The 17,292-nt window shown below is 43.2% G+C and overlaps 1 protein-coding gene across 3 annotated transcripts; it reads left to right on the forward strand.

Annotated features, from left to right (window-relative positions):
- The first annotated feature begins 1,123 nt into the window (after positions 1–1,123).
- On the forward strand, positions 1,124–17,149 carry ANKLE2 (ankyrin repeat and LEM domain containing 2). Of its 3 annotated transcripts, none has more exons than XM_007427749.4 (13): positions 1,124–1,771; positions 6,488–6,919; positions 8,583–8,777; positions 9,232–9,425; positions 10,568–10,756; positions 11,254–11,376; positions 11,511–11,577; positions 11,933–12,114; positions 12,346–12,452; positions 13,702–13,895; positions 14,626–15,328; positions 16,050–16,181; positions 16,927–17,149. In XM_007427749.4, exons 2-13 carry the CDS (start codon positions 6,490–6,492, stop codon positions 17,144–17,146), a joined length of 2,736 nt encoding a protein of 911 aa, XP_007427811.1. In that variant the 5' UTR covers positions 1,124–1,771; positions 6,488–6,489; the 3' UTR covers positions 17,147–17,149. The 3 variants fall into 3 exon arrangements, with proteins under 3 accessions (XP_007427811.1, XP_087991456.1, XP_087991455.1); XM_088135330.1 differs by lacking the exon at positions 1,124–1,771 and adding an exon at positions 1,799–2,113 and having other exon boundaries at positions 6,421–6,919; XM_088135329.1 differs by lacking the exon at positions 1,124–1,771 and adding an exon at positions 1,800–2,099.
- Positions 17,150–17,292: the final 143 nt, after the last annotated feature.

Consider the following 17,292-nt stretch of genomic DNA (forward strand, 5'->3'; position numbering starts at 1 on the left):
CTAACTGTAAATTTTAACCCTTCTGCCTTGTTTGAGGGAGGAAAACTATGGTGGGAAGACAGTATGGTGGGGGAGTGGGCTTGATTTTCTTCTTACACTGGTCCTTCAGGTTTCCCAATGGTGCACTCACTGCCACTGTAACTGAGTCCATCTCCCTGGCTGCTGGTTGTCCTCTTCTTCTCTTTCCTTCCACCCTTCCCAACATCACAGCCTTCTCCAGAGAGCTGGGTCTTTCCATTGACCAACTGAGTGAGTGATTATGTGCCTTCAATCACACAGATAGATTTTTCTCCATGATGATCTATCTCCAACCTGGTCCTTCAGGTCTTCCAATGGTGCACCCATCACTGCTGTATCTGAGTCCATCCCCCTTGCTGCTGGTCATCCTCTTCTTTTTCCTTCCACCTTTCCCAGCATTATACATTTCTCCAGAGACACATCTTTGGATCATGTGTCCGAAGTAGGATAATCTGAGCCTGGTAATTTGTGCCTCAAGTGAGAACACTTGTTTGATGACCCATTGGTTTGTTTTCCTAGCTGTCCACAAGTTCTCAAGAGTCTAGCTCTCCTTTAAATCTACATCCCTCTCCCCTCTACAGCACTACCATCCATTCAGGAATGTGGCCCATGCCATCTACTGCCACCTGGGTAGTGCTCAACCTCTGGGGTACCCTGTGGTTTAGTCCAGACAGCATTACTGCACCAATCCAGCCAACCGATTGACTTAACCGACCATGGCTTAGCATCCAACCTGGATGGAACGGGTTCAGATGGCAGCATCTGGACCGACTCCCATCCTTTGCAGCTGATGGGCCCTGAATGATGGGCACTGCCGTTGCAATGCCTCTGAGGGGCGCCACGTTGGAGAAGGCTGCAAGGAGTCCTCCTGGAGTGCCGACGTAAGCTACTCCATCTTTGCTGTTTGGGCCGGGATTGGCTTTGCATCCCGGGTCCAACGCGCCCAGGCCTCGCATCAAGCCACGGCTTCCTTGGCAACAACCACCTTGGCAAACGATGCCCTGGAAAGAGAGTCAAGCGCCACGTGGCTTTGCAAAACTCTAGAGAAGACTTTCGCGGCAACCCTCCAGTTCCGGTTTCCATGGGACTCCGCCCCCGCCATTCATCTCTAGCCTTTGCGTGGCAGCCCCGCAAGCTTCCATCGGAATCCCGGAAGTGTTTCGCTGCGGCTCCTTTCTCTGCCCCTCACGCCGTTACCAAGGCAACCAAGCTGTCATCTTCTCAAGGCGCCGGTGGGGTTCCCCAGCAAGCTCCTCTCCCCACATGTTGGACTACACCTCCCATGCTTCGCAGGAATTATGGGTTTCGTCCTCCCTCGCATTCCGGGAGGGAAGGCAGAACTCGGCCATCGAATTCCCAACCCGTATTTCCCGTTATGCAGCGCGGCACGCCCGCCCCCTGGATGACGTTGCGGCCCGCAACTGGTCAGCTCGGCGCCTCGGTTTCCCTTTTCAAACCCCCAAGGGCGCGGGACGAGGCCGCTTCGCCGTCGAAGCTTTAGAAATGGGGAGGGTCGGCGCCGAGCCTCGAGGCGGCCTCCTCAGCCCCCGGGTGCGCCAGCGGAGGGCCGGAGAGGCGAGGAGCACCATGACCTCGGCTCAGGCAGTGCCGCGGGCAGCCCCGCGCGTGGCCGGCCGTTGGAGCGAGAAGGGCCTCGAGGCGCCGCGAGCGAGTGAGGGCGCGTCTGCGCGTGCGCGGTCGGCCGGCTGGTGGGCGAGGGAAGCGCGACGGACGCCGGGAAGCCGCTCGTGAGGTACCGCCCAGGGTCCCCGAGGGCGCCGAGGCTGCTCTGCGCGTGCGCGGTGGCGTCGTCGGCCGGGGAAGGATGGAGCGATGGGTGGCGGCCGCGGCGGCCGCCGGCTGGTCGAGTTGGGGCGGGCTGTGGCAGGCCGGCTGGGCCGGCTGGCCCGTCTGGGAGCTGCTGGCCGCCTGCGCCGTGATCGGTGCGCTGGGCTGGCTGTTCCGCCTGCTGGAGCGAGGCCCGCGAGGGGGGCGAGGCCTGCGGCCCGGCGCGACGCCCCCGTCGCCGCCGGCACCGCCTCCCGAGGAGAGGCCGCGCTGCCCCGGGAGCTTCGATGGAGGTGAGAGGCCGCTCGCGGAGCCTTTCCCGGGAGGGGCGGGGAACGCTGCCTTTCCTTTCTCCCCACAACCACCTCCCTGCGAGGTAGGCCGCTTGCGGCCCCGCCGCCGCTTTGGACTCCGCTGCGCCGGGGATGATGGGGGCTGCAGTCCCCAGCCGAGGGGGTGATGGCGGCTTGCGATCCAGGACGAGGAAAGAGCTTGGCGAATCCCAGGAAATTGAGCGGGGAGGCCGCGGGGATGGGAGGCCACCAGGTAACTGGAGGGGCAGGCGAGACAAAGCAGACGGGAGCGTCGCTGAAGGCCAGGCTGTTCTCCTATGACCCGAATGTGGGTTTTGTTACCTTTCCTCCCCTTGCTCTCCAAATGCATGGAGCCTCTCCGCATCCGAAAGGCTCATTTCTCGGTTTCGCTGAGAGCCGTTCCCAGCCCTAATCCAGCCTAAGGCGCAGGGGGAAAGCACGCTCGGTGAACCACACGATTAATACGTAAAATACACTTATTAAAATAAAATTATCCTTTCCTTTCTCCCCCTCCTTCCTCGTTCCCTTGTCTCCGTAGCATCCAGAACCAGCCGTAGATGCAAAAATGATGGCATGTGTGTCGTGCAATTATGACATCTGATGCAACTACATAAATTGCATCATTTGCCTGATGTCAGGATGCCTGTGTCATCAGTGCCCACCCCCCGTGAATACCCCCACTATATTTGTTTTAGATATTAAACTCCTGGATCCGTACAGACTGTCACTACGTAGATAGAACTGCATAAATGTCAGATAATTCTGAGGAGCTTCATATTTAAGAAATATTCAAATGGAAGTGCAGAATTTTTAAAACAAAAAAGGGCTTTCTCAGTGGCAATTCTAATGTAGATTCTAAGGCTCACTAAACACAGTTGTTTAGGTTTGGCAATATATAAGCATAGTAAGAAAAATAATAACCAGTGTGTAAAAACGGTTATTTCTGTTCTTTTTCTTACTTGTTTTGGTTTTATATCAAAGCCATGTGTTTTCAGGCTAGTACTTTTCCTGGGAAAGCCAAACATGCTTGGATGTAAAACCAAATCCTAGTTCCTTGCAGAAATTAAATGAATTAAAGTGTTCCCAACAAATATCTATTCAGCCTCTGCTTGAGACATTAGCAAAGAATTGCATTGCATCTCTTTCTGGATATTGATTTTACTGTTCTCCTCCCCATTAAGAAGCTTTCCTAATCCACTGTGACTGATGACATGAAAGCAATACATTTAGATTAAAATTATATTTTAAAGCATGAAGTCCTTCATTTGTGATCAACAATAATAAAAATCCTAAGAATAAGGGTAAGCCTTTTGAATTCTCTTGAATGCAAATGTTATGTTTCTCTCTCTAATCCAGAGCAACTGTTTCAAGATGACTAAGGTTTTTGGAGTGTTTAGGCTTTTCAGGAAGATACTAGATATATGTTAAATTAGCATTTATTAGGCACCACCTATATTAAAATTGGAATGATACAGAGGAGAAATTTCCCTAAAAGAATCTTATGGCAGGAGGGCCAATTTACTTTTCATTTTAACATGGAACCAATCTGCTTAAAATCCATTATTTTGTGGAAAGTTGGGAGCAATTTTCTATTCTAAAATATTGGCAAATTGTTTAATATACCCAGTATTCTTGTTCCACTGAAATGTTCTGTTTATTTCTATTTCCAGTCTTCAACTGCAGCTTTTCTTTTACAGTTGAGATTTTGCTCTTATTTCGTTCTATTTTTAAATAGGAAAGCAGAAGTAGATTTAAGCATTTTGCCAGATGCTTAATGATTAAGATCTAGAATAATGCTCAGCATGCTTGCTGCTAACATTAGATGCTGTGCTAAAAACAGAAATAGATTGAGGGCATCCATTAATGGTCTGTTCTGTTCTTGTTTTTTAATACTCCAGTAACTTTAATACTCCAGTAAGATTCGTGTTTAATTAATTCGTTATTAAATGTATTTCTATCCTGCCACAATGAAAACAATTTTTGGTGGCTTACATAAAATAAATATTACCATTAAAACACCTATGGTACAAAAGTAAAAATCCAACACTCATAATCAGAACAATCAAAAGAACATTCAAACAAAGACAACAATACCATAAAAATAAAGATGGCAACAATAAATCAGGGAAAAGTTCTCCAAAGCAGTTTTCAGAAGTTTTCATAAAGTCAATGAAGAGGAGGCCAGCCTGATCTCCAGAGGGAGGCTATTCTACAACATCAGTATTGCTCAAGAGAAGCAACACTTCTTTGCCTCAATCCCCTGAACCTCCCCAAAGTGTGGGATTCAAAGCAGCTTCTCCGAGGTAGTTCTAACTGATCAACACAAGTGAAATGAGTTTTTTTCTAAAATGCACAAAAAGATTGGTCTTTATCTGTGAGTAGTTAGATCCCTTTGCTTAATGCACTGAAATGATTAATGTGCATGTACTTTAGAAGGTTGGCCATTCCAACACATGGGAATTCTCACTAAACTTTCATGTAATCTGATTATCAATCAAATCTGATAAATTTATATTTTGGAATATGCCTTCATCAGAGCTACAAAAATTGTACCAATTCTGAGCAATACAGATTTTCCTTGGGGGATAAAAACATTGTGACCGTGGCTAGTAGTGTTTAGTACTTGCACTGATTTCTATAAACTTTTTAAGAAAGATGGTTAACAAGAAGTTTGAGTTTTGTTTCAACTTTCTGGATTTGTTATAAAATCTCTTATATACATATCTCAGTAATGGTATCCTTTACTTGACATAGGCATATTAAAAAGTAAGTAAAAGACCTTTTTGGATTTGTGGCAAATTAGAAAACACACACATTCTGATTTATGTTATTGCTAGTACTGACGTTTTTCACTCGAGTTTCACCGGAAACAGCTGTATGTGAAAAGCTTCCTGTTACATACTGTAATCTCTATAGTTAGTCTTGGATAAAGAAGCTAAAAATGACTTCCAGTCAGGAGCTATGTTCAGCTGCTGGATTGCGGCTGATACCCTTTTTCCCCTTACGACCTGCAGGTAACAAGAAAATTAAAAAACCACAAACAAAATCTCAAGTTTTAACAATACTGATTTTTAGATGTTGGCTGAATCAGTTATTTGAGTTGTCCTGTGGAACATCTATGCAATTTGTGTAGATTTCAATGCCCCAGAAAAAAACACATTCCCTTTTGTCCTGCCACTTTTATGCAAGTCTTGATTGGCTTAATAGGAAGTCACTTTTTTTTCTTGTGCAATTTAAAAGGGGGAAAGCATGTTCTTTTTGCTCGTGAATAATTTAGAGGAGATGCACATTTCTGTGTGTGTGTGTGTGTGTGTGTATCTTTTTTAAAATAAAGTATACATTTTTCTATTTTCAAAGACAGCATTTACAATAATATGAAAATGGCAACTCAAAAATCACACTAAAACTATTCTGAAATACAAGAACAGCAGAAGCAACAATAACAAGAAACAGAACAATAACATAGCATTCCATCCATTGCCCAGATTTTTTTTTTTTAATTTAAAAGTTTAATCTAGTACCTGAAACTAATGAGACTGCCAGTAAGGAATCCTGGGTAAAGGGAGAACCAGGAAAGCATCTCCAAGAAAGATTTTTTTTTCTCCTTTATGGCTATAAAACCACCAGGAAATCACTTTAGAGTTCCACTTTATATTCCGTGTGCTTTTGCTAGTGTTACAATTAATTGGTGCTACAGTTCATAATTCTTGCTAGAATTACAGTTCCCCAAAAAACTGGGTTGGAATCCAAGCACACCTGGAGGGTCCACATTGGAGAAGACTAATTATTTTAGAGGAACGTTTTCATGCATATTGAGCCCCCAGTGCTAAATTGGTAAAAATCTGCTTTGAGGTGAGCAAAACTGTTGACTTCATGGACATGTCCATGCCATTTTTGTGGCAACAGTATAGAAGTGGTTTGCCCTGCAGCTTCTGGCTTGTTTTTCAGTTTCCCAATCAAGGCTCCAATCTTTGCATCCCTTAATGGGTTCCCATGCAGATCTTAACCAAGGCCATTCCTACTTTTGCTCTGGTTAGATTCAACGCACTCCCTTCAGCAGTTATTGATGGTAAATATTTTAAAAAATCCCTTCCACAAACAACTTTGCCCCTGTGACTATGTCTTTCTTTTAAGTGTGGTGCCCATAAGTGGACACAGTGCTTGGGGGTCTAACCCAGTTAGCATGCTGGGTTGGGAATTCTGGGAGTTGAAGTCCAAACATCTTAAAAGTTGCCAAGTTTGAAAAACACTAGTCTAACCAATGTGGAATGTAACAAACCAATATTTCCTTTTGACTCAGCCTAAACCTGCATATCTTTTTAGCATACCTCTGACTCAAATGATGCCCTCTGCTTTTTTGCTTACAGGGATGATAACAATGGATGAAATCTTTTCCCGATTAAAGCAGCTGACGCCTGATGAGCTGAGAGAAGAAATTGTCAAAGCTGGCTTGAAATGTGGGCCCATTACTCTAACCACCAGATCGATTTTTGAAAAAAGACTGGCCCAGTCTTTATTGGAACAGCAAGGAGCATGCGAGGCAACGACTCCCATTTCAAATGGCGTTCCTGGAAGTGCTGCAGCTGATGGTGGCCAGCCAGAAGTCAAAAAAACAAATGGTCACCTAGGCTCTCCTGAGGATGGGGATTTTGGATACAGCATGGGTCTGAACCCTCCTGAGGAAGAAGCCCTGATGCATGAAGCTAATGGCTCTCCCGTTCGTTCTCAGACTCCCTCCAAAATGCCTCTGATATACTATGGTGTGTGCCCAGTGTATGATGACATATTGGCCAGAAATGGTAAGAGTTTCTTTTTATGAAGGTGTTTTAAATATAGTAGTCCCTTCGGTGTCTTCTTCATTTGCAGCCTCTTTGTACTGTAAAGAAGTCTTCTTTCCTGATGCTTTGACAGTAACTCCAGTTCTCCCTGGAACTGATGGATCTTGCAGTCCCAGCAATATCCAGAGTTCTCCAGCATGGCTGCTGTAGAGCGAGAACAGACAAGGGAGCTGCTTTAGAGTCTGAGACTCCTTCAGGGAAGACATATACCAATTGTGCTTAATACATTGCTTTCTTCTGGCCAGCAAATAAAGAATTCAGCAAAGGGACTCAATCTTATTGATTACCTGCATTTAATGTGCACGTGGTGCCAGGATGGTAGAATTACTTGAGAATAAATGCTCGTTGAAGTAGACCTTTTAGTGTGATAACAATAAATACTCAGCATAAAAATAGCAGTCCTGCTTTTTCAAGGATCAATACTTTTTTTCAGGGGTGTAATACCTGAAGCTTAACATTACTTGTGCTAGAAAATAAAATGGATTATTGTTTTGAATTGGTTTGATGGCCCACTTTTTTTCTGCTTTGTGCAAAATTGGAATGTTTGAAGTCCAAAAATGCTGGGGGGGGGGATTTTCTTTTTACCAAAGGAGACCACCTGGATAAATTCATGATGATTTAGTATAGCTATGAGAGGAAGGAGATGAGTCTGCATAAATCTTGAGCTTGCAAGCTTCCTCCTTTCCCATCCGTCCCCTTGCTTGCTTCTGGAATCATAAACGTTTGTTTCCAGTGTTAGAAGGACCCCAGTTGCTGTTATATCCAAAACTGGCAATCTCTAGTTTGCTGAATTCAGGGATAGCCTGTGGGCTAAATCCATCTTGCCAGATTTTTCCAGCGACTGGTGCCTTTTTTAAAGGTGGATTTTCTCTCCCTCCAACTCATAGCTCTACCCATGTGACCTTAATTGGCCAGTGTGGATATATGGATCTCAGGCTGAATTCCCACTTCTGGACTAAAGATTGGATTGTTCCAACTAGATAAGATCAAACTGTTAATCATGACTTGTTCTGAACCATATTATCTCGAGCAGAGATGTAAGAGATAACAAGGCCCCAGAAGATGAAGCAAATTCTTCCAGGCTTCTTACAAGTGCCAGAGAACATGAAAACATATAAATCTGAGATTCTCATAATGGGCAATCACTTTTTTTTTTTTTTGCTGTCACTGTCTTGGGCCCCTGGTTTCAAACAGAATAAGTTATTTTACAAAGGTTGTTTAGTTCCTCAGGAAACAAAGTTGACTTGCTGATGAAAAGACAACTCACCGTTGCATCATAGTGTTAGTAGGATGATTTTAACTCAGTTTAAGCTCTTGTTTTCAATATTAATGGTGTGCCCTGCAGCTTTAATGTAATTGTCTTTTTGCAATTTTCACTAGAATTGATCATTTATGTGGAAGGCCTGGAAAAAATTGCAAATTAGACGTTATGTGGAGTATTGTAGTTAGTCTCTGAAAGTAAAATTCACCAGACCAGATGAGTATTCTCTGCTGTAAATAACCACAACATTAAGTAGCTCAACAGAATTTGCAATTAAAAGTAGAGGAACAGATTTGTTGACTTAGTGTTGCCTTCTCTTGTTTTCATCAGAAACGAATTTATTTCAATGCTTTTCTTTTCCAGAAAGGGTACATGTGTATGAGGATAAAAAGGAAGCTTTGCAAGCTGTTAAGATGATTAAAGGGTCACGGTTTAAAGCTTTCTCAAATAGGGAAGATGCAGAGAAATTTGCCAAAGGCATATGTGATTATTTTCCTTCTCCAAACAAGTCCTCCATATCTCTGTCTCCTGTGAAAGTCTGTTCAGTCTTCAATAGAGGTAAGTAGAAGGCTTAAATGTGTTTCACGCTTCCTAAATGGCTTTTAGGGTTAAATGACTTTAGGCTAGTTTAAACATCTACTATTATTACGGAGAACGGTGGGTTGTGCTTTTAAAATGAACTTGCAACCTTATAAAGAGGAGCAGCCTGAGAATCTCAAGAGAAGCGAATAGATCTGAAGGCTCTGGCTGCTGCTTAACTAGGACGGTGGGGAAGGGAAGGATGCGGAAAGTTACAGTTTAATCCTATTATGGAGTAACATGCTTACGCCTGCCTTAAGGTCTTTAAAATTAACCCTGTGGGTTCTGCATCTCAATGAATTGCCCAAATGCTAACGTATGCACATCTTCAGACCTTTGTACGTATAGGTAAGTTTGCATTTTGCAAAAGCCGATGCACGTTTTTGAGTATGTATTGCATCATGAGTGTACAATGCTGTTTGTGCCTTAACAGATGGGTTGTGCTCTCCTGAGCTGGAAGCAGTCAGTAAAGAAAGAGCCAACAGTTACAAAAGCCCTCGTACCCAGGATCTGACCGCAAAACTCCGGAAAGCCGTTGAGAAAGGAGATGAAAGCACCTTCTTAGAACTCATCTGGAGTAATCCTCGCTATCTCATTGGCTCTGGAGACAATCCGACTATTGTGCAGGTAAAAAAAAAAAAGTTCCCTGGCCATTGCCAGCTGCAGGACAAGCAGACCCTTTGTTCCTCCCCGCCCCCCCCAGACATGATTACTAAAGAAAATGTGTCGCTGGCTTTGGCCAGTCTTGGCATCAGGGCAATTCGGTGTAACATCTGGTTTCTCTATAAGCTAATTTTGAGGCTGATGGCAGAGTGTGGAAAACAACCACGGAAAAAGGAAGTGACTTTATGCTGTTCCAGCAAGTCCTTAACTTACAGTCGTATGCGCCAAAGTGTTTTGTGTTTTTTTTTTAACTTCAGTGGTCTCCTCAATTAAACACAAGCCAGTTTCTTAGAATGTTTTTTGACAGGCCTAACCATGTTGGGAGCAGACTACAACCTCTCTGCCTCCCTCTCTCACACACATTCCAGCTGCTTTTCCTTTTCAAAACTTATGCATGGAGAAGATGGTGCTCAACCTAAATGGCTCCTTCCAGTTCTATGATTCTGAGATTGTCACAACATGACATTGTGTTAAGTGCCAATACTGTACTGCTACGTAGCTTGTTCTGAAATAATATCTTGTGACTTTCAAGTGACATCTCCTTTTCTTAATGAGGGTTAGCATTCACCTTGGAGCAGGTGCTGAAGAAAAAGGGGCTGGTGCTGGAAGGAGGGCTTGAACCTTTGGGGGCTATTTCAGACCACTTAACGGGGCTGAGAAATGTTGGATCCACATCGGGTGTGAAAATAACTTTTTATGTGAATTGTGGTTTTGCTGCAGGATACAAAAGAGCATGAACTTTCACATCAGCGGCTGCTTCTTTAGAAAGAGAGCGAGGAGGCAGGAATTTTCAGATGGGTGGAAGAAGGATGGGTATTACTTACAAGATACTTGATTATATGATTGCTGGAATATTGCCCCAAACAGCGACACCCCTGTCTGAGAATTATAATATAGCTGAAGCTTCATTTCATTGTGAAGAAGTGCGTAGGGAAGCAGTTCATTAAGAAGAGACTGTACAGAGGAACTGTTACAGTCTCTTCTTTCTATAACTAGGCATGCTTTTAATGTGCATTTTAATCTCTTTTTTGCAGCAAGGCTGTTCCATTGTCAGATGAGAAGGGGGGGGGAATCACAAATGGTGAAGATGTCTGTTCTTTTTCTAGGAGGGCTGTAGGTACAACGTCATGCACGTTGCAGCCAAAGAGAATCAACCTGGCATCTGCCGGTTGCTGTTGGATACTCTGGAAAATCCCGAATTTATGCGGCTGATGTATCCTGATGATGACGCAATCATGTTGCAGAAGCGCATCAGTTACATAGTGGATCTTTATCTGAATACACCAGATAAAATGGTGAGTCTCAGTGCCAAATGCACGCTTTGTTTTTAATGCTGAAATGTTAATAGGAAAACCCGTTCCTTTCAAGGACCATCTCAGATGCATTCGAAGGTGCTTTCGTATACATCTCCTCTCAGAACTAAGGTCCCTTAAGTTTAGTGGGACTTGCTGCCAGATCAACGAGGACAGGATCCCAGCCCAAATCATTCACACTTGTCCCAGTGAGTCAATGACTGTTCTAAGCACAATTGCTTAGAACAGGCCTGTACAGGATGTTTTGTGGTCAAAACCTTTTAACCTGAAATGTCTCATTCCAAACTTAAGGAAAATTATCTAATATTCACTCGTTATTTGGCTTCCTGCATTCTGGCTCATTCATTTCTGCTGGCTGCAAGAGTTTACATACCCGCAGATCCATTGCTATCCTCCATAAGGTAGAATTTCAGGAGCTAAGGTAGCAGCACGCACATAACACTGTATAATATGGATTATTCGTATGTTTATTTTTGTAGGGATTTGATACACCACTGCATTTCGCTTGCAAGTTTGGGAATCCAGATGTGGTCAGCAATCTTGCTTCCCACCCAGGCATTGTAAAGAACCCAAAAAATAAATATGATCAAACTCCAGCAGACGTAAGTTGCATTTAGAGTGTGTCACCGTTGTCTTGGTTTCATGTTAAATACACTTTATACTTTAGTTCCATTTTAAGTACAAAATATGAGTCCACTATGCTTAACTAACACATCTTTATCTTCTTGCATAACAGGTAATTTGTGAAAGGAGCAAAAATAAATCGGCAGATCTGAAAACAAAAATTAGAGAACACTTGGAAGGTTTGTATTTAATGTTGGCTGTCTGTGGGGCTTCATTCTACAACTTCTGTTTTAGAGTGTCCATAAGCAAATGGCATGTATCACACGGGACAGAAACTAAGACTAAAAGGTTATTTAGCATAGGATTTTTTGACCCATATCACAGCAGCCTTATTTATGCAAATAAATATTTTAAAAATTCTTTTGGGATATTTGAAAACATTCTGTTCAGTCAGGAATAAAGTTGATAAATATTTCATACACCAGCAGCAGGTGATCCCCCATCCACTCTTCTTGCACCCAGATATATTGAAAATGTTGCTTCTTCCTTGGAGGTTCTCTGCCCAAATACGACTTTCAATCCTTTGTGATCCAGGTCAGTGTTACGTGCCCCTCTTCAGAGCGGAAGATAACGCCTCAGCACCCGTGATTGGAGCCCCTTGGTCGTCAGATCAAACAGACAGCAGCCCGCTTGCTTCTTTGCCCAGATGTATTGGCAGCCCCAAAGATCCTATGCTGACAGTGAGGGCTTACGCAGGTCCAGTGAGTCCTTCCAAGGTAAAGGGAGCAAAGAAATCCTTTGCTTCAGCACGTTCTTCCATTTTGGCGGCGTTTGTGAAACGTACTTAATACAAGCATGATTTAATAGGGAGGGGTGTGCTACTGTGGTGGTAATACAGGTAGATAAATCATCCATGCACGCTTCTTATTTTTCACAAAGCAGCAGGCCCAGCTTGCTGTAAAAGTAGAATACTCCCTCCATCTCTCCTCTCCCTTCCCTTTTAACAGGCAGAAGACTTCCGCAGGCTTTGGAAGACTCCACCTCGGGACAGGGCGGAATATTTTTACCATCTCAGAAAATCTGATCTGGAAAGAGGGGTCGAAAGAGTTGGAAGGTATTTCAGACTCGGTGCTCGAAGCCACATGGCAAAAGGCAGGAAATAGTTCTGTTTAAACACCGTTAAACTCTTAACAAGTGTGAGCACCAAATACAATAGGAGGGGTTGCTATTAATAATTATAATTACACACAACAGGCACAATGTTTATATAGGGTGCACCAAAACTCAGGGCGGATAGACAATTTATTATAAAAATTACATTAAATGTTTGAATTGGTTGCCATTTTCTTCTAAATTCTTATTGTTTGACACATGACCATTGAGCATTCCTAAGTACAATAACATTTTCTCTAAAAAAAATTAATAAAATGTATTACGATTGTCCTGTGGGGGTTGACTTTTGGTATACTCTGTATATTCAGCAATTCTGTCTTGAAATGTTCTACTTTGGAAAGAATCTGCTATTTTTTAATTCCATGTCATGTCATACCCATTCCTTTCTGCATTAAGAGTATTTCATATGCTGGATATCTTTTAAAAAGTTATAGAGGAAAAGAAGTGTTTCTTGGGTTAACAGGCCCTAACTGTATTAACTCAAAGAAGTTCCTGGAGGTGGGGGGATTACATGAGCAGAAGCTGTTGGAAACAAAGGAATTAGTATGATGAGTTGCAGATGGCTACAGAAGTAGCCCTGCAAAATGTGGATGCCTTTGAAAATTAGCCGGAAGATTAGTTAATGTTTGGGAAGAGTGTTTACCTGGTGCATTTAGCCACCTAAATGTTATTTTTCTCTTTTCTTCCCTGTCCAGTTACCCCTTTCTTTGTCTTATTTTTCCCCTCCTACTTCTTGTTTTGTTTGGGAAGCGGGGAGAATGTGTCGATCTGTGTTTGTGTGTGCGTGCATGCAAATATGTCAGAATATACTTTCATAGCATCAAGGGGAAGGTGTTGAGAATTGGAGTTGATTCACTGGGAAACTGGAAATTGCACAGGACTTTTTTCTGTTACAATATTTACTTGTTTACCTGATCTTTCATTGTGACTTTTCTTAAATTTGGGGTCATCTTCATTTTGGGTAAATAGGGTAATACTGAGGGGTTTTTTCCTCCCTTGATGTTCTATGATAGTATAAAACAAATTGGCATTCTAGTGTATGAAGGCTAATTAAAGAACAAGAAAGTTGAGTTTGTGATGGCTTTTATACAGTCCTGAGGCTGGTTGTTTTAAAAATGTGTTTCAGTAAATGTGTTGTCAAATTCATATAATACCTTCACAAATGATTCGTTCTATCTTATTTATTACAGGGAGTTAGCTCATGAACTGGGGTTCCCTTGGGTTGAATACTGGGAATTTCTGGGCTGTTTTGTTGATCTGTCTTCCCAGGAGGGGCTAGAACGGCTAGAAGAATACCTGAATCAACAGGAAATGAGCAATAATGCTCAACTCGAAACAGGAGAAAATGAAGCCCACAACAGATACAAACCTCCGCACTCTTCTGGTAAGACTCTTTTTAAAGATTGAAAGCAGAATAATGGCACGGGTGTGGTGGTTTAATGAATTACTTAATCCCCAAAGCAATTCTAGCCAAACATGCTAATGCTTTGAAAAGTTCCAGGAGCAAGCTAGCTGGTTGAGTGTAGAAGTATTGGTGGTGTCTGTGTTATCTCCTGATGTCCGTGTTCAAAATGAATTTTTATTCAATATATACTTTCATTTCGACTCAATAGATCTTTATAATTTTTTTAATCCATAATTGCAAAAAATAAATTCTGATGCTGCTATCAATTCATCCCCAGTTCTGAAAGATTTAGCTTGGGAAGTAAGACAGCTGGCATCTCTTACCTTCTAGACAGACTTCCTTAAAAATGAAGGATACCTGTCAAATAAGAGTTGGTGCCTGTCCTGTAGTCGCAATCTGCCGTAGGGAATGGATGGGAAAGATTAAAGCAGTATTTCTCAACCTTAGCAACTTTGACATATGTGGGCTTCAGCTCCCAGAATTCCCCAGCCAGTATGGCTGGCCAGGGAATTCTGGGAGTTGAAGTCCACATATCTTAAAGTTGCTAAGGTTGAGAAACACTGGATGAAACTTTAAATATAAAATAGATACGGAGCAAACTTCAGCTGTCTTTAAATAAGAGCAATAAGAAGCAGTATAGCCAAGATCAATGGGGTATAATGAATGTGAAAACCTGCTGATGTCCACGTTTTTTTGTTTGTTTTTATAGGTAAAAGTAAAAACTGTAATTCTGTCTCCGTTGGAGCATTTCTCGATGACGACGATATGAGTTTGGAAGAAGTAAAAAACAGACAAAACGCTGCCAGAAATTACGGCCACGTTATAGCACCTAACGAACCAACTATTGGTAGCTTCGGAAGCTCGGAGTGTGACATTCTGTCCATTGAACATACTGGGAATATAATGCCAAGGACCAAAACCTCCAGCAGGCCATCAGAAAAAGGAGATCCTCCCAGTAAAAATGGATTTTGTAGTCCTGCAGCTGGTGATGATAGGACAGGAAACCACCATAGGAGGCACCCAAGCCAAGAAGAATGCTTTCCGTCCCCCGTTGCCAATTTAATGGAAAAATTTGATCAGTTCTCTTGTCAGGATCAGGCCACAGTGAGGGAGAGCTCACCAGGCAAGGCAAACCAGAGGGCAGCAAAAATTCGGAAATGCCCAGAGCAGCTGCCTAAAATGTGCTCCCTGCTTTCCAAGGCAGGTGCCACTGCTAGGAAGAACGAGGATCTCAAAAACAGAACCGAAGAGGGACACCCGCGAGAGGCAGAGAGGCCCTCGGCAGAAACCGAGGCCAGGGCTGGGGAGAGAAAGCAGCCGCGTGCTTCTGAATTGCCACTCGAGATGTCTCTACCCGGTTTTCTAAAGACGCCATCCCCAAGCGGAAAAACCAAGCAGCTGTTCCTTTTAGGGTATGAAATGGACTGTGGATAAAGAAAGTGGTTTCTTTGGGGACTCCACAGCAGGAAATGTATTTTTAAGGACATTTCCTACACTAACTGCTAACTTGTAATGTTTTTTAAATACGGACATGGCCCAGTTATTTCCCCCCCATCCCCACTTTTCACACACGACAAGTTCTAATTCAGGTATCACTTTCACTGCAGTGATACGTAGTGATAGGAGGACATCTGTTTCTGTAATGCAGAAAAGGTGGTTTTGACCCATTAATATAGCATGCTTAACTGTTAACTTAAAACACGGCTGTGGTGTTTGCACATGTTAAGCATGATTAATTTTTAACTTCGGTTAGTTTCTTTATGGCTTAGTGTGTTGTGAGAGCCCAACCTGTATGATTAGCTTATGACGTACAAACCCTAAAACTGGGTTAGTTCAGCCATCAAGCATGTTGTGGAATTATTTCAGTATTGTCAATTGATGTATGTATATGAAATTAAAAGCAAGTGAGTATGTGCATTGGACTTTGTTAAAGGTGGAAGAGGTGGTACAGTTTTTTGAGAATGTTGATGTTATTAATTTGCTCTGGGTCATTAGAGGTAAACGTTTCCAGTTTTGGCACTCTGTCAGCAAAGCACAGACAGGCTTTTAAAATGCTGAAATATCCGTCGGACGTTAGAGAGTAAGCCTCTCTCTGTGCTCAGCTTCCTAATCCAGTTCTCATTCTCTGCTTAGGGATCAGCCCTCAAAGTGGGACAGCGATGCGTTAACTGCATTACTTGGGGTAGAGATCGATGCCCAAAGGTATCCTGCCATTTACAAGTGGAACAAGTCTATACAGGCTTATCCTCCTTCTGAACGGCAAAGGTAAATACTCTAAAGCTTTAGACAGTTCTTGATGACCACGTACTTCTCTGAGTTGGTGTCTCATCCATTGCGGGGGGTGCAGGGGAGTGATATGGCACCAGTGTCGCCGTGTGCCATCGTTCTGTAACTAAACCGCTTGGGTATAACTACTCTTCTTGAGAAGCTGATTGTGCTGTTTGCAGGAGATTTACTTACCTAGAATTAACTGCAAGTTGGGTTTTCGCCGACACCCACCCCTTCCCCCCAAAAATGCATTCCCTTTTTTCCAGCTACATGTCCCCTCCAGATTCCCTTTTACGTGCAAAAGAAGGGGTCTTGGGGCATCTTTTGGGCAAAGGCACAAGTGCTTGCATCTTGTGGAGTCGATTATGGGAGGCAGAGAGACAGGGCTTATGCCTAGCTTCCCACTTTTTTCAGAAGCTTAGGGCTGGATTTAGGGGTGGACCTTATCCATCCACCAAACAGCGCTCTCCTGTTGCATTGCCCTGGGTAAGGAACAAGCAAGACGGTTGACTTCTACTTTGTACTAAAACCTGTACAACTACATCATTTAAAGTTAGTTACAAATGGTCTTTATAGGAAATCCATAGCAGCACTTTTTCTGGTGCTGTTTTGTTGTGTGTTGTTTTGACAGTTCTTTGTTACGACAAAGGCTTACGGCGTTCCGGTTTAGCATCAAGTCAGAAAACCGTTTCTCCATTTTACACTCTTACAATAGATAAAAATTGCTGCCTCTTTCTGACAGGTGGTCAAGTCCTTCACTTAAAGTCAAGCGTCAAGCCACCTCAAGCCCAGCAAGAAGTCTGCCATACTTGACTCCAGGAAAGAACAGCCCGGGGAAGTACAGTGCAGCGGCTGCTACCTTCTCCCCGGATTTAGGGAGCCCGGGACGGTATACCCCAGCGTATGTGAACTACCTTCTTTTGTCCAAAAGGCAACAGTTCTCAGGACTGCCTAATCATTAGCATGGGATCCTCCACACTGGCAATGAAATGTTTAAGTGAAGGAAATTTTGGATTGTTGAAACACTGACAGGATGGTTTCCCTGACCACTTTTATTTATTTATTCTTGGAAGAGGGGGCTGCTGGCAGAGAATTATTTTCATTCCGT

The sequence above is a fragment of the Python bivittatus genome, unplaced genomic scaffold, assembly GCF_059951505.1.
Source record: "Python bivittatus isolate LINGU-HERP-01145 unplaced genomic scaffold, Pbiv_v1 ctg000100_np1212, whole genome shotgun sequence".
NCBI classification, from domain to species: Eukaryota; Metazoa; Chordata; class Lepidosauria; order Squamata; family Pythonidae; genus Python; species Python bivittatus.